Below are 23,453 nucleotides of genomic sequence, written 5' to 3'. Positions count from 1 at the left end.
TTTACCAGGGAATTATCCTGAAGCACAACCTAAGTTCTAGGTGATTATTTTGCATTTTAGATATGCAGACACTGGCCTTTCTTTCATGGAATCAATATGATGCTTTGGAAATAATAAAATTCACATTACCATCAATTGTAAATCATGAAGAGAATTGATGTATACAGTCCCTTGTTCTTTATCATCACATCATCTAGAACAATTGGACAGAAATTTTTAGATACAGGGAGGAAAAGATAAACATTTTTTTTCCTTCAGATAAACTCAGTAAGATTAGTTGACTTTACCAGGGTTTGAAGGGATTATTATTTAACAGACAAAATGTCCCTTTGTTGGTACATCTTTATATTGCCTACGGCTGATATTGGGATTTCTGCCATTTACCTGGAGGATTGACACCGCCCCATTAACTTTTTCAGTGCACTTAGAACTTCCTTGTTCCTGAGACTGTAGGCAAGAGGGTTTAGGAGAGGGGTGAGGACAGTTCCAAACAGAAAAAGACCCTGATTTAACTTTGGAGTCTTGGCAGAACCAGGTCTCATGTATATGCACAAACCTGGACCAAAATAGAGACCCACCACACAGAGATGAGAGGAGCAGGTGGCCAGAGCCTTGTTCCTACCTTCTGGGGAGTTCACTCGGAGTACAGCAAGGAAGATGAGAACATAAGAAGACAAGATGAGAGATAAGGGCAGGAGCAGAACAAGGATGCTTGTTATCACCACTGCCTTCTCATAGGCTGAGATATCCTCACAGACGATCCTAAGCACAGCCATAACTTCACAGAAGAAGTGGGGAATTTCTCTGGGGCTGCAGATATTAAAATGCAAGGTAAAAGCCGTGTGGCCCAAGGAAGTAAGTGCCCCTCCAACCCAAGACATAGCAATCATCTGTAAGCATACCCTAAGATTTATAATGGCTGGGTACCGAAGAGGATCGCATATGGCTACATAACGATCAAAACACATGAGCGTTATAAGGATGCATTCCGCAATGGCCACAGTCAGGGAGAAGAAAATTTGAGTCCCACAAGCCAAGAATGATATGCTCCGCCATCCGGAGAAGAAGTTGGCTGCCATCTTGGGGATGATGCTAGAGGTCAAAGTTAAGTCCATTAAGGAGAGCTGACTGAGCAGGAAGTACATGGGTGTGTGGAGATGGGAGTACAACCAAATGAGGAGGATCAGAAGAGTGTTGCCAGTGAAGGTTGCCATGTAGATCAGGAGAATGATGGAGACCATGGCTGAAATGTATTTAAATTCAGGGAAGAAGCCCAGGAGGATGAAATCTGTGGGTTTTGTCTCATTCCCGCTCCTCAAGGCTGTCTGTAATGCTAACAGGAAGAGAGGAGATTTAAAAAAGGAAGAGAAGAGATTTTTTTTAAATATCGTAGAAATGAAGCATTTTCTTATTAAAGTTTAAGAATAATATTGTAATAACAATGGCAAATATGAAAATAATCATCCATGATCACTTGAATCAGTTCTTAATATTTCTTTCTACATTACTTATCCATGCCCTAATGTACTTCTAGAAACCAGAGTGTATGTATTATAATGCATTCCATTAATTTTATTTTATGAGATTTATTTTCATATATTAAAAGAAACTTTGGATAAATGTAGTTGTTTTTTTTTACAATTGTAAAATATGATGATGTGTTGATAAGTCACAATTTCCAACTGCCCATTTTCCAGTTTTTCATAACTTTAGAAAATTATGCTATTTCCATTCTCATCTTCTCAGTGATTTCCTTAATATAAATTATATTTATATATAATATAAAAATATAAATATATATTATATAAATACATACAAAATATTACATATATATATATATATATATATATATATATATAAGTATATTTTTGAGAGAGAGAGTGAGCACAAAGAGAGGGAAGGATGGAGACAGAGACTGGGACACAGGATGTAATGTAGGCTCTGTGTTGACAGCAGAGAGCCAGATGTGGGACTTGAACTCACCAACGGTGAGATCATGACCTGAGCCAAAGTCCCACACTTAACTGACTGAGCCACCCACATGTCCCAATAATATTTTTGAGGAAAAATTATAGATTTTGTTTTCCCATAAAAAAAAAATCACTGTTAATTTAATTTATAGAAGGATTTTTCAAAATTTTAAAATACTTCTACTTTAGTCAAGCCTTTTGGCTCTGGGCACTTAGGGGACATTATAATTTAGGAGAAAATTGATCATTAGGCCTGTGCTTCGTGTTACACACATTTATGGTTATTTAAGTTTTTAATCTAATTGGTCTGATTTTCTATCCAGGGAAACTACTCATTGTATTTACATGGTTTATAGTAAATTCAGATTATGTATTAATGAGGGAGAAAGTTTTATTTCTATATGAGCTTATAGGATTCTTGCTCTTATAGAATTTGTACTGTCTTTAACCTCTAGCTACAGCTGTTATGCCACTGATGGGCTCAGAGAAAAACTATAGGCCTCCTTTCCTTCAAGTTTACTAACTTTATCCTTTTTAGATTATCTTAGCTCTATTTAATCCTCTTTCTAGATATCTATAAAACACTCTAAATATCTATACAACTCTTGCTGAGTCTATAACAGTCTTTGTATGGGACTCCTATAACCTTATTACAAAAACCTGGCGATGATAGTACAAGAAAGAGAAATTGTATTCTTGCAAAAAGTTTCCAAATTATTTTTAAAAAGAGTAAATTGACCCTAATTGTGTATTAAAAAAACATAATTACCTGAATTTAATGTAAGGCAAGATTAATTTCAGAGTATTTCTAAAGTTAGTTCACCAATTAGAACAGATTAAATTTTAAAAAATAATATGCCTTTTGCATTAGTTACAAAAGCTTGATAGAATTTACTAAATCATGATTTAAAAACCTACCTAAGAAACGTGTAGTAAAATAAGAGACTCCAATATCCTATTCTATTATCTCCTTGGAAAACTGTGACATTCATTCATGACATTCTTGAAAATATCATTTCTAAATTGTTAGGATACTCCCCTCTTCTGAAAGCTGTGTATGTATGTATGTATGTATGCCAACTGTAAGAGGGAGATCCAAGTTTCCTTTGTTATTTACAAAAAGGACTAAAAGAATCTGTTGCCCGCATCCACCCAGTACCCTCTCCTTAGAAACAGTGTGTTCAAATATTAGGTCATTGATTACTTTTCTAATACTTGTGCAATTTGATTTCAATTCACTGCTTCTTTCCAGATACTTCATTTTGATTTGCTCACCAAAAATAGTAATGACTTTTGGATACAGAAATTATGACAACAAAAATATTCAAGTCTGTTCTCCCTTTGCTCACACTAAGAGCCTCAAACTTCTTGTGAAGAATGAGAAAGCCTCTGTGGGTTGGTACTGCCAGAAATAGGCATCTGTTTTCATATATCCATACTTTATTACAGCATTCTGTGTTGATCGCCTTCAAATCAATTGATCACATGCGAATCAGACCTGCCTTCTGTCACCAGGTGTTTGATATACTTGATGAGTTAGCCTGCTTTTAGATATGGAGATAGTTTAAGATAAAAATAATAATAGTAATAATAATAATAATGACAAAACTTGCCATCATGAATCTTACTTTCTCCTGCCTTGGAGTGAGTCTTGGTGTAACCAGTGGGTTGTCTGTGCTTGATATAGAGTCATCAGATGGCAAGGAACTGAATTTTCAGAATGGCTAGATGTTTCAAAGTTGTCTAACTTCTCAGAAAAGCAAAGCAGGGTTCTGTGACTTCAGTGCCATGTTACATAGTTTCTGATTCCTAGCTCAAGTGCTGTTTCCTGAAGCTTTTGGGTATCCATAAGCTTGGCTAAATTCTATTATAAAATTTCCTTACAAATTCTATTCATTATAGCCTGGGCTGAAACCTAAATTTCATCATTGTTTATGATTATATATTTTAACGTATGCCTTGTCCCTTAAACCATGAGATATATGATGCAAGGAACTGTCTTTGCCACATTCCACCTTTTCTCTTTAGATCCATCATGTTGCATTCAGTGAAAATGAGTTAAATACATCATCAGCTTAGGGATGGAATACTAGATTTTGTGCATGGACCAAGTAAATGTTTTTAGCACAAACATTTTTCTACCAGAAATTATTGCTTTATTTTGACTTATGATCCCTTATAGGCTTTAAAGCACTTTCCAGCATTTTATTTTGTTGAAATATATAGAAGGGGGCTCGACATTATTATGTCCACTTGAGAAATGATATAAATAAAGTACCAGGTCACAGTCAAATAACACTGTTCTATTTCTGAGCAAATTATCCATTTCCCAAGTTGAGCCTTGCAAACACTATTGATAAATATGCGTTAGCATAAACCTATTTTCACAATCCAGAAAAATTGAGTTACTTCCTCTATCAAGGTGCTTACCTTGTAATTTTTGTTCAGTCATTAAAATTTCTTAGAAAATATAAAATGTTCAAAATTCCTATTGCCAATTAATATTGAATGTATTGTTAAAGAAGAAAACATAAACTATTTTAGTAGGAAAAAAACAAGTAACTCTGTAGGCCTTGATAAGCTGTCTCTCCTCAGCCTGTTGCTTTGTGAGCAGAGCTGGGATCTGCCTAATTCCTCAGTGCCCTGGGGTTTAGTGTGGAATGTCTTCTCAGACCAAACACCGCAGCTTCATGACAGCCCTTCCAGTTTCTCATTAAGAGCTGTGGTATTCAAATGTAGCAATCTTCTCCCCATGATATAGAGTTTTTCAAAACTATCTATTAGAACATGCTTAGATTCTTTTTTGTTTTTTTTTGTCATCACTTCTATTATTTTCCCAGAGGTCCAATTTATAATTCTCTTTGTCTTTTAGTCATTAATCCCATACAACCATTAAACAAGTTATTGATTTTTTTTTCCTTTCTAACATCTCTTATTTTCTCCTTACTTTGTATTCCCAGAACTATCACTCTAAAACTATTTCCCCTTTCTAGAATCATCTCCTTTACCGTATCTTCATAGCTACATTTTCCATTTTCTTCAAGGTCAGATTTAAGTCTGACCTCTCTAGGAAAGTCTCCTTTTATGCCCACAGTGGATAACAACATATTTTTCTTAGTTAATTACGATATATATGTTTGGGCTTATTACCTACATTGTATTGTTACTGGTCTCTTAACATGCTCTTACAGTTAATAGCAACATTTTAAACTCTGGAAAGCCTAGGATTTTGCCTCAGTTTTCCTTTCGTTTCCTATTCCTGGTAGGTTTATTCTTACATTTCATTAACTCAATGAATGCTATACTATATGCTTTAAATTAAAAGTGGGAAAAAAATGAATTCACTCAAGCTTGTTAAAATGAAAGAATCTAGGGGTACCTTGGTGGCTCAGTCAGTTAAGTCGCCCACTTTGACTCAGGTCGTGATCTCATGGTGGCTCCTGAGTTTGAGCCCTACATCAGGCTCTGTGCTGACAGATCAGCCTGGAGCCTGCTTCAGATTCTGTGTCTCCCTCTCACTCTGCCCCTCCCCTGCTCATGCTTTGTCTCTCAAAAATAAATAAACATTAAAAATTTTTAAAAAGGAATATGAGGAAATTGTTTGGAGAGAATTTATTTCTTTCCACACACTCATTCTCTCTTTACTAACCCTACAGTCACCTTTGTTACTGCTAATACGGCCACATTTGAGCTTCAATCAAGTACTTTTGGCCACCCAATCCTATCACGCTACTTTTTAATATATTTTCCTCTTACAAATGGATCCAAATAGATCCCTGATTCAAAAGAAAATCTAATGATTCATCAAACTAGATACTTTTAAAACGTTAATAATATTTTAAAATAAACTTTTTATTTTTTGAACAGTTCCAGATATATAGAGCAGTTGACAAATAGTACAGAATTTCCATACATCCTTCATTCAGTTTTCTATATTGTTAACATCATACATTACTATGGAACCAACATTGGTTCTTTAGTAAAACTAAGAACCAATATTTGTACATTAATATTAACTAAAATCTATACTTTATTCAGATTTCACCCATTTTCCATAATGTACTTATCTTTTTTCAGATTTGTTTTAAGGAGATCACATTATATTTAGTCAGCATGTCTCCTTAGGCTCCTCTAGGCTGTGAGAGTGATTCAGTCCTTGTTTTTAAAACCTTGACCATTTTGAGGAGTACTGACAGGAGTTTTTAGCACATCCCTCAATTATTTTTTGCCTGATGTTTTTCTCCTCATTAGACTAACATTATAGGTTTTGGGAAAGAAGATTGCAGATGTAAAGTGCTCTTGTCATGTCATGCTAGGGGTACATGATGTCTACATGACTTATCACTAATGATGTTAATCTTGGTCACTTGGCTGATAGTGCTTGTAAGATTTCTCCACTGTAAAGTTACTCCCCCCTTCCCTGTTATATGTCCTACTTTTTGAAAACAAGGCACTAAGTGCAGTTCACATTCAAGGTGGGAGGCAGGCTAATGTTCACCTTTTTTGAGGGGTGGGCTATCTACATTAATTATTTGGAATTATCCTATACAGGAGCTTGGTTTTCCTTCCTTCCTCCCTCCATCTCTTTCTTCCTCCCTTCCTTCTTCCCTTCTTTCTTCCTTACTCCCTCTATCCTTTCCATTCTTCCTTCCTTCCTTCCTCACTCCCTCCTTCCCTTTGCCTGCCTTCCTTCCTTCCTTCCTTCCTCACTCCCTCCTTCCCTCCCTTCCTCCTTCCTTTGTTCTTTCCTTTCTTCTCTCCTTTTCTTTCTTCTTTTTTTCCTTCCTTCTCATAGTGATTCATTTATGTCACTATGAAGTCACAGGCTTCATACTGTGGAAAAATCATATTTTTTTATTTTCCATTCTTGAAAAAATAACAAGTGTTATGTATAGCCCTTAACTATGTTTTTTAACATTAAATTTTAAGATATGTATTTACATGCAGTTATGAAAAATAACACAGATGATCCCATTTATGCTTCACACACTTTCCCCCAATTACAGTCAGGAATTGATGTGATCCACTGACTTTATTCACATTTCACCAGTTTTATATCCATTCATTTCTATGTTTGTACACTATATGCACTTTTCCCCATGTATAAATTTGTGTGACCACCAACATAGGCAAGATACAAAATAATTCCAGAACAGGAATCCCTCATGCTACTTTTTTTTAAATAGTAACAGCTACCTCATTCTCTCCTCTTCTGTAGCCCCTGACCCACTAATCTGTTTTCCATCTCTGTAGTTTTGTTATTTCATTAACGTTGTATGCATTGGGTAATATATTGTGTAACTCTATGATATTTGCTTTTTTTCCCCATCTAGTATTATTCCTTTGAGATCTATTCAAGTTGTACATTATATAAGTCACTAATTTACTTTAATTGCTAAGTAGTAATCCATGCTATGGATGTATCACAGTTTAACTATTCACCTGTTGAAGAAAATTTAGGTTAGTTTTGGCCATTAGAATTAAAGCTGCTGTGAGTACTTATGGGTTTTCTTGTGTAAACATAAGTCTTTATTGTCTAAGATACATACTCAAAAGTGCAATTGAAGGATGATAATTCCAGAATGGCTATGCCATTATATATTCCTCAAACAAATGTGTGAGATATCTGAATTTTCTACCATTTTTCCATCATTTGTTGTCACTACTAATTCTTTTAGTTCTTCTTGTAGGTGTGAAGTATATATTGTGGTTTTAATTTACATTTGTATAATGGCTAATGGTGTTGCACATTTTTTCATGTGTTTTTTTGCATCTATGAATCTTCTTTAGTAAAATGCCTGTTCATGTCTTTTGTTTGGTTTCTAATTAGATTATTACTGTTGAATTAAAAATCTGTTATATATTGGTCTCTTGGGTAGCTCAGTCAGTTAAGGGTTTGACTTTTGATTTCAGCTCAGGTCATGATTTCATGGTCATGAGATAAAGCCTGACATGGGGCTCCCCACTGGGCATGGAGCCTGCTTAAGATTCATTCTCTCCCTCTCCCTCTGCCCCTTCCCTAATAGCACCTTCTTTCTCTCTTTAAGAAAAGAAAAGTCTGTTATATCTTTTGCTATAGTCCTTTGTCAGATGTGTAGTTTACACATATTTCCTCCAAGTCCATAACTGTCTTTTCACCCTCATAAAAGGGTCTCTTTCATTGTAATAAGAACACATAAGATTTACACTGTCAACAAATTTCTAAGTGCAAAATACAACATTGTTAACTTCAGGCATACTGTTGTACAGCAAAGGTCTAGTTCATCTTGTATAATTAAAACTTTATATCTGTTGAAGAGCCATCATGTTCCCTTCCTCCAGCCACTGACAACCACAATTCTGCTATCTGTTATATGGGTTAGACAATTTTAGATACTGCATATAATTGGAATTATACAGTATTTGTTCTTTTGTCAATGAATTATTTCACTTTGCATATGTTCTCCAGGTTCATACATATTGTCATATATGAAAGAATTTCCTTATTTTCTTTTTCCATTTGTCTGTTGATATACATTTAGGTTGTTTTTACTTCTTAGCGACCATGAATAATGCCACCTTCCACAATTATGAAAGTGCATGTTTTTCTACAAGATCATGATGTCAAGTTGCTTTGGATAAATACACAGAAGTAGGATTGGTAATCATATGGGAGTTTTATTTTTAATGTTTTGAGAAATTTCCATAGTGTTTTACATGGAAGCTGTGTCATTTTGTATTCCAATCAACAGTATACAGTGGTTTCAATTTATCCAAATTCTCACCAAGATTTGTTATTTTCTGTTGTTGTTGTTGTTGTTATTGTTGTTGTTGTTATTTTGGAAACTGGCCACCATAACAGGGATGAGGTAATATTTCTTGGTTTTTATTTGCATTTCCCTTATGATGAGCATCAGGGAAGGACATTGAATACCTCTTCATATAAATGTTGCTATGTCCTCATAGAGAAATGTTTATTAAATTCCTTGCCCACTTTTGGGGCACGTGGGTGGCTAGTGGTTAAGTGTCTGACTTCAGCTCAAGTCATGATCTCCTGGTTCATGAGTTTGAGACCCACATCAGGCTCTGTGCTGACAGCTCAGAGACTGAAGCCTGCTTTGGATCCTGTGTCTCCCTCTCTCTCTTGCCCCTCCCCTGCTCATGCTCTGTCTCTCTCAAAAAATAAATAAACATTAAAAACATAATTAAAAACTCCCTTGCCCATTATTGAGTATTTTATGTTTTATTTTCTCTTTCTTTCTTTCTTTTTCTTTCTTTCTCTTTGTTTTTTTTGAAGGAGTGTTTTTTTTTTAATATATATTTGTAATTTGTTTCATCAGACATATTGAAAGAATATTTTCTCCCATTCTGTAGCTTGCCCTGTACTTTGCTGATTATTTTCTTTTGGTGCAGACATTCTTATTTGATGTGATCTTACTCATCTTTTTTTTTTCTTTCTTTCTTTTGTTGTCATATACAAGGAATAATTCCCAAGATAAGTGTTATGAAGATTCCTCTTATGTTTTCTTCCAGGGGTTTGATAGTTTTAGGTCTCACAATTTTTCTCCTTTTTATTAAATTTAAACTTTAATTAACTTATGGTGAAATACTGGTTTCAGGCATAGAATTCAGTGATTTACCTGTTACATTCAACACCCAGTTCTCATCCCAAGTGTCCTCCTTGTACCCATAACTCATCTAGCCCATGCCCTCCTTACCTCCCTCCATCAACCCTCATTATGGTCTCTATCATTAACAGCCTCTTGTAGTTTGTTTCCCTCTCTTCTCTCCCCCCCCTTACCATACATTTATTTGTTTTGTTTCTTAAAGTCCGCATATGAGTAAAATCATATGGTATTTTTTTAATCTGATCAACTTAGTTCACTTAGTATAATACATTTTAGCTCCATCTATGTCATTGTAAATGGCAAATTTTCATTTTTTGATGGTAGGGTAATATTCCATTACATTTAAATGTATATATTTACACACACACACACACACACATATATATATATATATATATATATATATATATATATATATAATTTGTTTCTTGATTGCTTTTACTGTCTAGATGATCTGCCCATTGCTGTATTATATCATAATTATGGGGTATATCCATAAAGAAGAGCTAACAATTATAAATGTTTATGCACCTAATTTGGGAGAACCCAAATATATAAAACAATTAATCACAAAAATAAGCAATCTTATTGGTAAGAATGTGGTAATTGCAGGGGACTTTAAAACTCCACTTACAGCAATAGACAGATCATCTAGACAGAAAAGCAATCAAGAAACAATGACCCTGAATGATACACTGAACCAAATAGACCTGACATATATATTAACTTTTCATCTTAAAGCAGAAGAATACACATTATTCTTTAGTGCACATGGAGCATTCTCCAAGATAGATCACATACTGGGTCACAAAACAGCCCACAATAAATATAAAAGAATTGAGATCATACCATGCACATTTTCAGATCCCCATGCTACGAAATTTGAAAACACCACAGAAAATTTTACAAAACTCCAAATGTATAGAGGTTAAAGGACATCCAACTAAAGAATGAATGGGTCAACCAGGCAATTAAAGAAGAATTTAAAAAATATATGGAAACAAATGAAAACAAAAGCACAACAGTCCAAACCCTTTCGGAGGTAGCAAAGGCAGTGATAAGAGAAAAGTACATTGCAATCCAGGTGTATCTCAAGAAAAATCTCAAATAGAAAAGCTAACAGCACCCTTAAAGGAACTAAAAGCAGATTAATAAAGAAACCCCAAGGCCAACAGAAGAAGAGAAATAATAACAATCACAGCAGAAATAATATAGAATCCAAATAAAAAGAACAGATCAATGAGATGAAGAGCTGTTTTTTTTTGTTGCAAAAATAAACAAAATTGATAAACCCCTAGCCAGACTTCTAAAAAAGAAAGAGAGGTCCCATAGATAAAATCACTAATGAAAATGCATTTATCACAATCTATCCTACGGATAACACAATGACTCTAAACTCATATCTTTCAATAATAGCACTGAATGTAAATGGACTGTATGCTTCAATCAAAATACATAGGGTAACAGAATGAATAATAAAAGAAATAAGACCCATGTATTTGCTGTCTACAAGGGACCCATTTTAGACATGAGGACACCTTCAGATTGAAAGTGAGGGGATGGAGAACCATATATCATGCTATTGAAAGTCAAAAGAAAGCTTGAGTAGCCATATTTGTATAAGACAAACTAGATTTTAAAGGTTGTAACAGGAGATGAAGAAGAGAACTATATCATAATTACGGGGTCTATCCATTAAGAAAAGCTAACAATTATAAATGTTTGTGGACCTAATTTGGGAGAACCCAAATATATAAAACGATTCATCACAAAAATAAGCAATCTTATTGATACAAATGTGGTAATTACAGGGGACTTTAATGATATATTATTTGTATCTGTTTTGATCAATTCTTTAGCTGTCATTTCTTCCTGGAATTTCTCTTTAGGAAAATTCTTCCTTTTAATAATTTTGGCTAGTCGTCTGTCCCTTATGTGTTTTAAAAGCTTGTTATGTGCTTTGCACCTGCAAGCACTACTATATTAAAGAGGGTCCATACACTGTCCAGGGACTGGCCCTACAGGAGGTGATTTTGGAGACTGTTACTTGATCTCTGTTATTTTGACTTTGATTACTTTATCTCCCTACTCATAGTGATGTTTTGGTCCCTCCACCAGATGTGCTTTGATTTGTTCATTGAAGTAGCCCTGGATAGGAAAACAAACAAACAAAAAACAGAAAATAAAAAAGCATACACAAACACACACACACACAGAAACAAACATTAAAAAAAAAAAAAAACAGAAACACTAGCTATAAGCAAACAACATTGATGATGCAGTGCTGATGGAAGAGGCCTTATCCTATACAAAGAGAGAAATGACAGGGGCAGGGGAAAATAAAATAAAATAAAAATTGACCAGACCGAGAAACTATATGGCTTATTCCAGAGAAAGAGAAAGGAGAATAAAGAAGGAGGTGTAGAACATGTATCAAGAGAATGGATTAAATATGTCTGTTTAAACAAACCAACAGAGGAGAGAGGGAAGATGACGGAATAGGAGGACGCTGGGCTCACCGCGCGTCCTGCTGATCACTTAGATTCCACCTACACCTGCCTAAATAACCCAGAAAACCGCCAGAGGATTAGCAGAACAGAGTCTCCGGAGCCAAGCGCAGACTAGAGGCCCACGGAAGAGGGTAGGAAGGGAGGTGAGTCGGTGCGCGCTCCACGGACTGGCAGGAAGGAGCCGGGGTGGAGGGGTGGCTCGCCGGCCAAGCAGAGCCCCCGAGTCTGGCTGGCTAAAGCTGAGGGGCCTGACGGACTGTGTTCCCACAGCAAGTGCGACTTAGCGTCTGGGAGGTCATAAGTTAACAGCTCTGCTCAGAAAGTGGGAAGGCTGGAGGACAAAGGGAGGGAGAGCTGCTGCGCCCCTGGAAGACAGAGCTCAGTTTGGTGGGGAACAAAGGCGCTTGCAAGAGCCATCTCCCCCGCCCATCCCCCAGCCAAAATCCCAAAGAGAACCAGTTCCTGCCAGGAAACTTGCTCACTCCTCGAAAACACCCAAATCTGTGCTCCTGCGGAGCCAAACCTCCGGCAGCGGATCTGACTCCCTCGCTGCCACAGGGCCCCTCCTGAAGTGGATCACCTTGCTGCCACAGGGCCCCTCCTGAAGTGGATCACCTAAGGAGAAGCGAGCTAAGCCTGCCCCTCCGGCCCCCATGCACCTTGCCTACCCACCCCAGCTAATACCTCAGATCCCCAGCACCACAAGCCTGGCAGTGTGCAAGTAGCCCAGATGGGCCACACCAACCCACAGGGAATCCCGCCCCTAGGAGAGGGGAAGAGAAGGCACACACCAGTCTGACTGTGGCCCCAGTGGTGGGCTGGGGGCAGACATCAAGTCTGACTGCGGCCCCGCCCACCAACTCCAGTTATACAACACAGCACAGGGGAAGTGCCCTGCAGGTCCTCACCACTCCAGGGACTATCCAAAATGACCAAACGGAAGAATTCCCCTCAGAAGATTCTCCAGGAAATAACAACAGCTAATGAACTGATCAAAAAGGATTTAAATAATATAACAGAAAGTGAATTTAGAATAATAGTCATAAAATTAATCACTGGGCTTGAAAACAGTATAGAGGACAGCATAGAATCTCTTGCTACAGAGATCAAGGGACTAAGGAACAGTCACGAGGAGCTGAAAAGCGCTTTAAACGAAATGCAAAACAAAATGGAAACGACGACAGCTCGGATTGAAGAGGCAGAGGAGAGAATAGGTGAACTAGAAGGTAAAGTTATGGAAAAAGAGGAAGCTGAGAGAAAGAGAGATAAAAAAATCCAGGAGTATGAGGGGAAAATTAGAGAACTAAGTGATACACTAAAAAGAAATAATATACGCATAATTGGTATCCCAGAGGAGGAAGAGAGAGGAAAAGGTGCTGAAGGGGTACTTAAAGAAATTATAGCTGATAACTTCCCTGAGCTGGGGAAGGAAAAGGCATTGAAATCCAAGAGGCACAGAGAACTCCCTTCAGATGTAACTTGAATCGATCTTCTGCACGACATATCATAGTGAAACTGACAAAATACAAGGATAAAGAGAAAACTCTGAAAGCAGCAAGGGATAAATGTGCCCTCACATATAAAGGGAGACCTATAAGACTCGTGACTGATCTCTCTTTTGAAACTTGGCAGGCCAGAAAGGCTTGGCACGATATCTTCAGTGTGCTAAAGAGAAAAAATATGCAGCCGAGAATCCTTTATCCAGCAAGTCTGTCATTAAGAATAGAAGGAGAGATAAAGGTCTTCCCAAACAAACAAAAACTGAAGGAATTTGTCACCAATAAACCAGCCCTACAAGAGATCCTAAGGGGGACCCTGTGAGACAAAGTACCAGAGACATCACTACAAGCATAAAACATACAGACATCACAATGACTCTAAACCCGTATCTTTCTATAATAACACTGAATGTAAATGGATTAAATGTGCCAACCAAAAGACATAGGGTATCAGAATGGATAAAAAAACTAGACCCGTCTATTTGCTGTCTACAAGAGACTCATTTTAGATCTGAGGACACCTTTAGATTGAGAGTGAGGGGATGGAGAACTATTGATCATGCTACTGGAAGCCAAAAGAAATCTGGAGTAGCCATACTTATATCAGACAAACTATACTTTAAATTAAAGGCTGCAACAAGAGATGAGGAAGGACATTATATAATAATTATAGGGTCTATCCATCAGGAAGAGTTAACAATTATAAATGTCTATGCACCGAATACAGGAGCCCCCAAATATATAAAACAATTACTCATAAACATAAGCAACCTTATTGATAAGAATGTGGTAATTGCAGGGGACTTTAACACCCCACTTACAGAAATGGATAGGTCATCTAGACACACAATCAATAAATAAACAAGGGCCCTGAATGATACCTTGGATCAGATGGACTTGACAAATATATTTAGAACTCTGCATCCCAAAGCAACAGAATATACTTTCTTCTCGAGTGCACATGGAACATTCTCCAAGATAGATCATATACTGGGTCACAAAACAGCCCTTCATAGGTTTACAAGAATTGAAATTATACCATGCAGACTTTCAGACCACAATGCTATGAAGCTTGAAATCAACCACAGGAAAAAGTCTGGAAAACCTCCAAAAGCATGGAGGTTAAAGAACACCCTACTAACGAATGAGTGGATCAACCAGGCAATTAGAGAAGAAATTAAAAAATATATGGAAACAAACGAAAATGAAAATACAACTATCCAAAAGCTTTGGGACGCAGCGAAGGCAGTCCTGAGAGGAAAATACATTGCAATCCAGGCCTATCTCAAGAAACAAGAAACATCCCAAATACAAAATCTAACAGCACACCTAAAGGAAATAGAAGCAGAACAGCAAAGGCAGCCTAAACCCAGCAGAAGAAGAGAAATAATAAAGATCAGAGCAGAAATAAACAATATAGAATCTAAAAAAACGGTAGAGCAGATCAACGAAACCAAGAGTTGGTTTTTTGAAAAAATAAACAAAATTGACAAACCTCTAGCCAGGCTTCTCAAAAAGGAAAGGGAGATGACCCAAATAGATAAAATCATGAATGAAAATGGAATTATTACAACTAATCCCTCAGAGATACAAACAATTATCAGGGAATACTATGAAAAATTATATGCCAACAAATTGGACAACTTGGAAGAAATGGACAAATTCCTAAACACCCACACTCTTCCAAAACTCCATCAGGAGGAAATAGAAAGCTTGAACAGACCCATAACCAGTGAAGAAATTGAATCGGTTATCAAAAATCTCCCAACAAATAAGAGTCCAGGACCAGATGGCTTTTCAGGGGAGTTTTACCAGACATTTAAAGCAGAGATAATACCTATCCTTCTCAAGCTATTCCAAGAAATAGAAAGGGAAGGAAAACTTCCAGACTCATTCTATGAAGCCAGTATTACTTGGATTCCTAAACCAGACAGAGACCCAGTAAAAAAAGAGAACTACAGGCCAATATCCCTGATGAATATGGATGCAAAAATTCTCAATAAGATACTAGCAAATCGAATTCAACGGCATATAAAAAGAATTATTCATCATGATCAAGTGGGATTCATTCCTGGGATGCGGGGCTGTTTCAACATTCGCAAATCGATCAATGTGATACATCACATTAACAAAAAAAAAAAAAAGAGAGGAACCATATGATCCTGTCAATCGATGCAGAAAAGGCCTTTGACAAAATCCAGCACCCTTTCTTAATAAAAACCCTTGAGAAAGTCGGGATAGAAGGAACACACTTAAAGATCATAAAAGCCATTTATGAAAAGCCCACAGCTAACATCATCCTCAACGGGAAAAACTGAGCTTTTTCCTTGAGATCAGGAACACGACAGGGATGCCCACTCTCACCGCTGTTGTTTAACATAGTGCTGGAAGTTCTAGCATCAGCAATCAGACAACAAAAGGAAATCAAAGGCATCAAAATTGGCAAAGATGAAGTCAAGCTTTCGCTTTTTGCAGATGTCATGATATTATACATGGAAAATCCGATAGACTCCACCAAAAGTCTGCTAGAACTGATACATGAATTCAGCAAGGTTGCAGGATACAAAATCAATGTACAGAAATCAGTTGCATTCTTATACACTAACAATGAAGCAACAGAAAGACAAATAAAGAAACTGATCCCATTCACAATTGCACCAAGAAGCATAAAATACCTAGGAATGAATCTAACCAAAGATGTAAAAGATCTGTATGCTGAAACTATAGAAAGCTTATGAAGGTAATTGAAGAAGATTTAAAGAAATGGAAAGACATTCCCTGCTCATGGATTGGAAGAATAAATATTGTCAAAATGTCAATACTGCCCAAAGCTATCTACACATTCAATGCAATCCCAATCACAATTGCACCAGCATTCTTCTCGAAACTAGAACAAGCCATCCTAAAATTCATATGGAACCACAAAAGGCCCCGAATAGCCAAAGTAATTTTGAAGAAGAAGACCAAAGCAGGAGGCATCACAATCCCAGACTTTAGCCTCTACTACAAAGCTGTCATCATCAAGACAGCATGGTATTGGCACAAAAACAGACACATAGACCAATGGAATAGAATAGAAACCCCAGAACTAGACCCACAAATGTATGGCCAACTCATCTTTGACAAAGCAGGAAAGAACATCCAATGGAAAAAAGACAGTCTCTTTAACAAATGGTGCTGGGAGAACTGGACAGCCACATGCAGAAAGTTGAAACTAGACCATTTTCTCACACCATTCACAAAAATAAACTCAAAATGGATAAAGGACCTGAATGTGAGACAGGAAACCATCAAAACCCTAGAGGAGAAAGCAGGAAAAGACCTCTCTGACCTCAGCTGTAGCAATCTCTTACTCGACACATCCCCAAAGGCAAGGGAATTAAAAGCAAAAGTGAATTGCTGGGACCTTATGAAGATAAAAAGCTTCTGCACAGCAAAGGAAACAACCAACAAAACTAAAAGGCAACCAACGGAATGGGAAAAGATATTTGCAAATGACATATCGGACAAAGGGCTAGTATCCAACATCTATAAAGAGCTCACCAAACTCTACACCCGAAAAACAAATAACCCAGTGAAGAAATGGGCAGAAACATGAATAGACGCTTCTCTAAAGAAGACATCCAGATGGCCAACAGGCACATGAAAAGATGTTCAACGTCGCTCCATATCAGGGAAATACAAATCAAAACCACACTCAGATATCACCTCACGCCAGTCAAAGTGGCCAAAATGAACAAATCAGGAGACTATAGATGCTGGAGAGGATGTGGAGAAATGGGAACCCTCTTGCACTGTTGGTGGGAATGCAAATTGGTGCAGCCGCTCTGGAAAGCAATGTGGAAAGCAATATTCCTCAGAAATTGCTCAGAAATTGGTGCAGCCGCTCTGGAGAGCAGTCTGGAAAGCAATTTTCCTCAGAAAATTAAAGATAGACCTACCCTATGACCCAGCAATAGCACTGCTAGGAATTTATCCAAGGGATACAGGAGTACTGATGCATAGGGGCACTTGTACCCCAATGTTTATAGCAGCACTCTCAACAATAGCCAAATTATGGAAAGAGCCTAAATGTCCATCAACTGATGAATGGATAAAGAAATTGTGGTTTATATACACAATGGAATACTATGTGGCAATGAGAAAGAATGAAATATGGCCTTTTGTAGCAACGTGGATGGAACTGGAGAGTGTGATGCTAAGTGAAATAAGGCATACAGAGAAAGACAGATACCATATGGTTTCACTCTTATGTGGATCCTGAGAAACGTAACAGAAACCCATGGGGGAGGGGAAGGAAAAAAAAAAAAGAGGTTAGAGTGGGAGAGAGCCAAAGCCTAAGAGACTGTTAAAAACTGAGAACAAACTGAGGGTTGATGGGGGGGTGGGAGGGAGGGGAGGGTGGGTGATGGGTATTGAGGAGGGCACCTTTTGGGATGAGCACTGGGTGTTGTATGGAAACCAATTTGACAGTAAATTTCATATATTAAAAAAATAAATAAATAAATAAAAATTAAAAAACAACAACAACAACAACAACAATCCGAGTAACCAGACAAGAGGAGGGAAGAGATAAGGAGAAAAGTAAGGAAGAATGTATCTATACAATAAGAATTGTCCAAGAATTAAGTCAGGCTATGTAACAGCGCTGGTCTGGAGAAGGGGCTGTCTAATTTCTCAGTGTCAATCCTGCTCTTGAAGATATGCAGTTACCAAGTGTGGAGGGGCATGGTTTGGTGTAGGTGGGTACTGCCTCCACTGTGGGTCCTTTGTCCATTCCCTGACACCCCACCTTGTTGGTGATGGGGAGAAAAATGGTGACAACCCTGTCTCTCCTCCGTAGACCAGGTGTCCTAAACCACTCTGTTCAAGCTGTCCTCACTGTGCCATGGGTGTAAACGAGGCAATTTGCCCCCCTCTTCTGACTCCCATGCCTCCCTGGTGCTTGGCTTGGATTTAAACCCTGATGTCTTAGAGATTCCCACTCCGTGCATCCTGGTTCTGAGTAAGAGATGCCCCACAGCCTCACAGTACAGAGAATGTGTGGCTTATCCCACTCTGCTGACTCCCATGTGTCGCTGGCGCTCCGCTGGGACTTCAACTCTGATGTCTTTAAGGTTACCACTCTGTCTGCCCCGGTTCAGGAAGTTTCACTCCTTTGAGCTGATATATACCTTCTTCCCACAACACTCCAGGGAGGGGATCGCTTTCTCCTACTGTGGACTGCACCTCTGAGCTAGTTACTGAGACTGGGGCTGGCTCCCCACCTCTCCAGGTATGTGAACAGGGCAGCCAGGCTGAGTCCAGAGAAAGCACTGCAGTTAGAGATTCGATCTTTCTCCTTATTGGTCATTGGTTTTTCTCTTGTCCAGATACAGTCCTATATTCCCCAGCCTCTCTTTCTCTTCCCTTTGTCTCTCTGTAGAAGGAGTCCCTCCCCTCCATTTGTTTGATCTCTCTCAGTTCACAATCACCCACCCATAGGTGGCCTGTCAGGTTGTCCCAGTGGGTCCTTGGAAGTGACTCTGTCACTTTGCTTTTTGGACTCTTACAGTTCAAACTCCTTTGGTCTCAACACTACTTTGAGAGATGAGGGAACGTCGGATTCTCCTACTTCTCCATCATGTTGGCCCCTCCTCCTTAATTTCCTTTTTGTATAACTTGTTAGTTTTAGAAACAGAGTTTTAAGTTTTGATATTTCAATCTGAAAATTTGCTTATTTTTTTACTCTATTTCATTTTTAATGTTTTTTAAAGCTTTGCACATATAATATATTGTCAGTTACAACCAGAAATAACTTCTCTTCTGATTCGAATGAGTATTATTCTGTTTCTTTTTTTTAACGTTTATTTATTTTTGAGACAGAGACAGAGCATGAACAGGGGAGGGGCAGAGAGAGAGGGAGACACAGAATCTGAAACAGGCTCCAGCCTCTGAGCTGTCAGCACAGAGCCTGATGCGGGGCTCGAACTCACAGACCGTGAGATCATGACCTGAGCCAAAGTCGGATGCTTAACCGGCCAAGCCACCCAGGCGCCCCTATTATTTATTCCATTTCTTGACTAACTGCCTGGTCTAAAACTTGCAGACCTATATTGAATAGAGGTAGTGAGAGTGAGCATTTTCTTTTCCTAGTTCCTGATCTTATTTTATTTATTTTATTTTTATTTATTCATTCATTCATTCATTTTGAGAGAGACAGAGACAGGGTGTGAGTTGGGGACGGGCAGAGAGAGTGGGAGAAAGAGAATCAAGCAGGTTCTATGCCCAGCACAAAGTACCATTCAGGGTTCAAGGTCACGACTGTGAGATCATGACCTGAGCCAAAATCAAAAGTCAGAAGCTTAACCAACTGAGCCACCCAGGTGCCCCTTTTTAAAAAATTATTATTATTATTTGACAGGGAGAGTAGTTCCTGATATTAAAGGAAAAGTTTTTCACCATTAAGTATGATGTTCACTGTGGACTTTTTACATATCACCTATATTTTGGTGAGATATTTTTTTTTTCTATTCCTAAATTGATGAGTTTTTATCATGAAAGGGTATTGAATTTTGTCAAATAATTTTTCTGCATTTATTGAGATGATGTAATTATTTTTATTCTTTATTCGTTTAACATATGTTAATTGGTTGATTTGGGTTCTTAACTGATGGAATTAATTGACTTGGATATGTTGAACCATTCATGCACTGCAGTAGTAAATATCCCAAGTGAGCTGTTCATGGTGTATGTTCCTTTTAACGTACTGTTACATTGAGTTTGCTAGTGTTTTGTTGAGGATTCTTATGTCTATATTAATCAAGAATATTGATCTGTAGTTTTCTTTTGTTGTAGTGTCTTTGTTTGGCTTTTATATGTGATTAATGATGAACTTTTAATCTAAATTTGGAAGTGTCCCCTTTATTCTATTTCTTAGAAAACTTTGAGATGGACTGCTATTAATTCTTCTTTAAATACTTGGGAAAAGTGACCAGTGAAGCCATCTGGTTCTGGGCTTTGTTTTGTTGGGAGATTTTAAATTATTGGGCCAATCTTCTCACTCGTTATTAGCCTGTGAAAATTTTCCACTTTCTCTTGATTCTTGGTAGATTTCTTGTTTCCAGAAATGTATCCATTTCTTTTAAATTACCCTATATGTTGGCTTGTAATCATTTATAGTAATCTCTTAAAATTCTTTGTATCACTGTGGCATCAGTTGTAGTGTCTTTCATTTATAATTTTAATAATTGGAGTCATCTTTTTCATACCTAGTTTAACTAAGGGCTTTCCAATTTTGTTTATCTTTTCAAAAAGCCAACTTTTAGTTTCATTAATGTTTTTCTATTGTATTTCAGTTTTCATTTTGTTCTTTTCTGCTTTAATCATATTGTCCCCTTCTTTCTATAGCTTTGGCCTTATTTTTTTCTACTTTTCTAAACCTTTCAGCTGTAAGTTTAGCTTATTTGAAATATTTTTTTAATGTAAGATTAATAAAATTCCATCTTTGTACTGCTATTGTTGCATCATGTAACTTTTGGTGTCTCATGTTTTCCTTGTTTTTGTTTTTTTTTGTTGTTGTCATTTACTAACTTCAATTTTGATTTCTTCTTTGACTCACTTGTTCAGAAGTGTGTTATTTTATTTGTATATATATATATTTTTTGTTTCCTGTCTGTTATTGATCTAGCTACATCACCGTGTTTGGAAAATATACTTGGTATGATTTCAATATTCTCATAGTTTTAAAGAATGTTGTTTTTCTTGTCACTTAAAACATGATATATCCTTTAAAGTGTTCCATAAACACTTATGAGAAATGTATGTTCTACTGCTTTTGGGAATAATTACTTGTATACATCTACTAGGCTTATTTTTTTTTCCTATAGTATGTTAAAATCTTCTGTTTCCTTACTAATTTTTCTCTTGGTTCTTCTATCCATTATTAAAAATGAGATACTTAATTTTCCTATTACTTGTTTTGTTATTTATTTCTCCTTCAAGTCAATGTTTACTTATACATTAGATGCTCCTATTTTAGGTGCAAACATATTTATAATGTTTATATCTTCCTCATGAACTTATTATTATTACATAATGACCTTTTTTTCATTTCATGTCAGTTTCTTCAAATAAAGTTTATTATGTCTAGTATAAATACACATCATTGCTCTCCTTTGGTTATCATTTGTACAAATATCTTTTGCCATCACTTAATTTCAGCCTATGTGTGTCTTGTAGACAGCATATCCTATTTTATTTTTTATTTTAATACTTTGAGTCATTCTGCCTTTTCATTGGAGAGTTTAATCTATTTGGTTTAAAATAATCATTAATATCTATGAAATTGTTATTGTCATTTTTTAAGTGTTTTTCATCTGTCTTTTAGATAATTTGTCTCTCTTTTTCTCTCTTGCTGCCTTCTTTTATAATTTGTTGATTCTGGGAAATGATGCACTGATTTGTTTTCTTGTTATATTGTGTATGTTCTAGAGATACTTTCTTCATGGTTATCATAAAACTTAAGTAAAACTTTATATAGTTATAACTATCTGTTTTAAGTTGATAGCAACTTACTTTAATTGCAAATTAAAACTATAATTTGACTCATTTCTACACTTTATATTATTGATGTCACAATTTACATATTTTTATATTGTGTATCCAATAACATGCTTTCAGTTATTCTTCTTATTATTACTTTTTTTAATTAAATTTTATAGTAAATTTAAAAATGAATTTCACACCACTGTTATAGTATTACAGTAGTCTATACTTGTCTATAGATTTATCTTAACCAGTGAATATTAAATTAACATGCATTACTATGGTTTTTAAGCTTGTTTCTATTTCAAGTTTAAACATTCCTAGAGAGATTTGATGGAAGATGACAGATTAGGAGAAACCCACAGACATAATGAGGCAACAAATGCACCTATCCAATGAACTCTGAAAACAATCTGAAGACTATCAAAATAGATCATCCACAGTTAATTAAATAGAGAAGGCCAGATGGGATTGCCTGGGTGGCTTGGTCAGTTAAATGCCCTACTCTTGTTTTTTGGCTCCTGTCATGAACTCACAGTTCATGAGTTTGAGCCCCTCAACAGGCTATGTGCTGACAATGTGGAACCTGCTTGGGATTATGTCTCCTCCTTTTTTCTCTGCCACTCTCCCAAATGCTTTCTTTGTCTGTCAAAATAAATAAAACATAAACTTAAAAAAGAGAGAGAGAGAAGGCCAATTGAAGAGTGTAAAAGAGGAAGAGATGTGGTTGTAAATTAAACTCAAGCCCAACTAACCAAAAACAAAAGTGACATCACAAGCATAGAGATGTGAAAGAATAAGACCCACACCTGAAGCCCCTGGAAACTGGGACCTTCACAGGTAAAATTCATTCCCATGATGTCTGGTTTTGAAAATCAACAAAGCTTAACTCCAAAAGCTTTAAAATTTGGTGGGTTCTAACTCCAGGAGTTATAAAATTCAGTGATATTGGGGAAACTAAGTAGTGTAGCAGGAAGACCCTAGCCTTGTCTTGTCCCTTGAACACAACTAGATAATTATCAAATCATTCTGAATATCCAAGAAATAAACCTTCGGACTGACAGAACAAACCCCACAGCTAGGGGGAGAGAAGAGACCACATTGATGAAGGTAGGAAGTGCAAAAAAAGTTTGGGGGAGATATGAATCATAGTGCTACAGAAGGGGGGGGGGGCTTGATCTAAAGAAAGATGAGAGAGACATGATCATACAGAACACATAATGAGAACACTTCCCAGTCATTGGCTGAAAAAATTAGAGAAGTTAACTTTTGCAAGTTTTTGCAACCAATGGGGCTTAATGACTGGAGTTTTAAGGTTCAGCAGCCTTGACTGAGATAAAG

At 36.8% G+C, this 23,453-nt stretch overlaps 1 protein-coding gene across 1 annotated transcript; it reads right to left on the bottom strand.

Moving 5' to 3' along the window:
- Window positions 1-380: 380 nt before the first annotated feature.
- Window positions 381-18,363, bottom strand: LOC109257127 (olfactory receptor 2M5-like). The gene is made up of 2 exons (XM_053901464.1): window positions 18,300-18,363; window positions 381-1,333 (listed from the first exon to the last, which is right to left on the bottom strand). Exons 1-2 carry the CDS (start codon window positions 18,361-18,363, stop codon window positions 381-383), a joined length of 1,017 nt encoding a protein of 338 aa, XP_053757439.1.
- Between the last annotated feature and the right edge of the window lie 5,090 nt (window positions 18,364-23,453).

The sequence above is a fragment of the Panthera pardus genome, unplaced genomic scaffold, assembly GCF_024362965.1.
Source record: "Panthera pardus isolate Hobbes unplaced genomic scaffold, ASM2436296v1 HiC_scaffold_1, whole genome shotgun sequence".
NCBI classification, from domain to species: Eukaryota; Metazoa; Chordata; class Mammalia; order Carnivora; family Felidae; genus Panthera; species Panthera pardus.
This window is presented reverse-complemented; position numbering and strand designations above follow the sequence as displayed.

What these genes read in the sequence shown, in the direction of transcription:
- LOC109257127 (XM_053901464.1), bottom strand. Translation starts at nt 18,363, where the DNA reads ATGGACAAAGGACCCACAGTGGAGGCAGTACCCACCTACACCAAACCA. An exon ending in ACCATGCCCCTCCACACTTG is followed by an intron (nt 1,334 to 18,299) that starts GTAACTGCATAT and finishes TCTTCCTGTTAG; the next exon opens with CATTACAGACAGCCTTGAGG.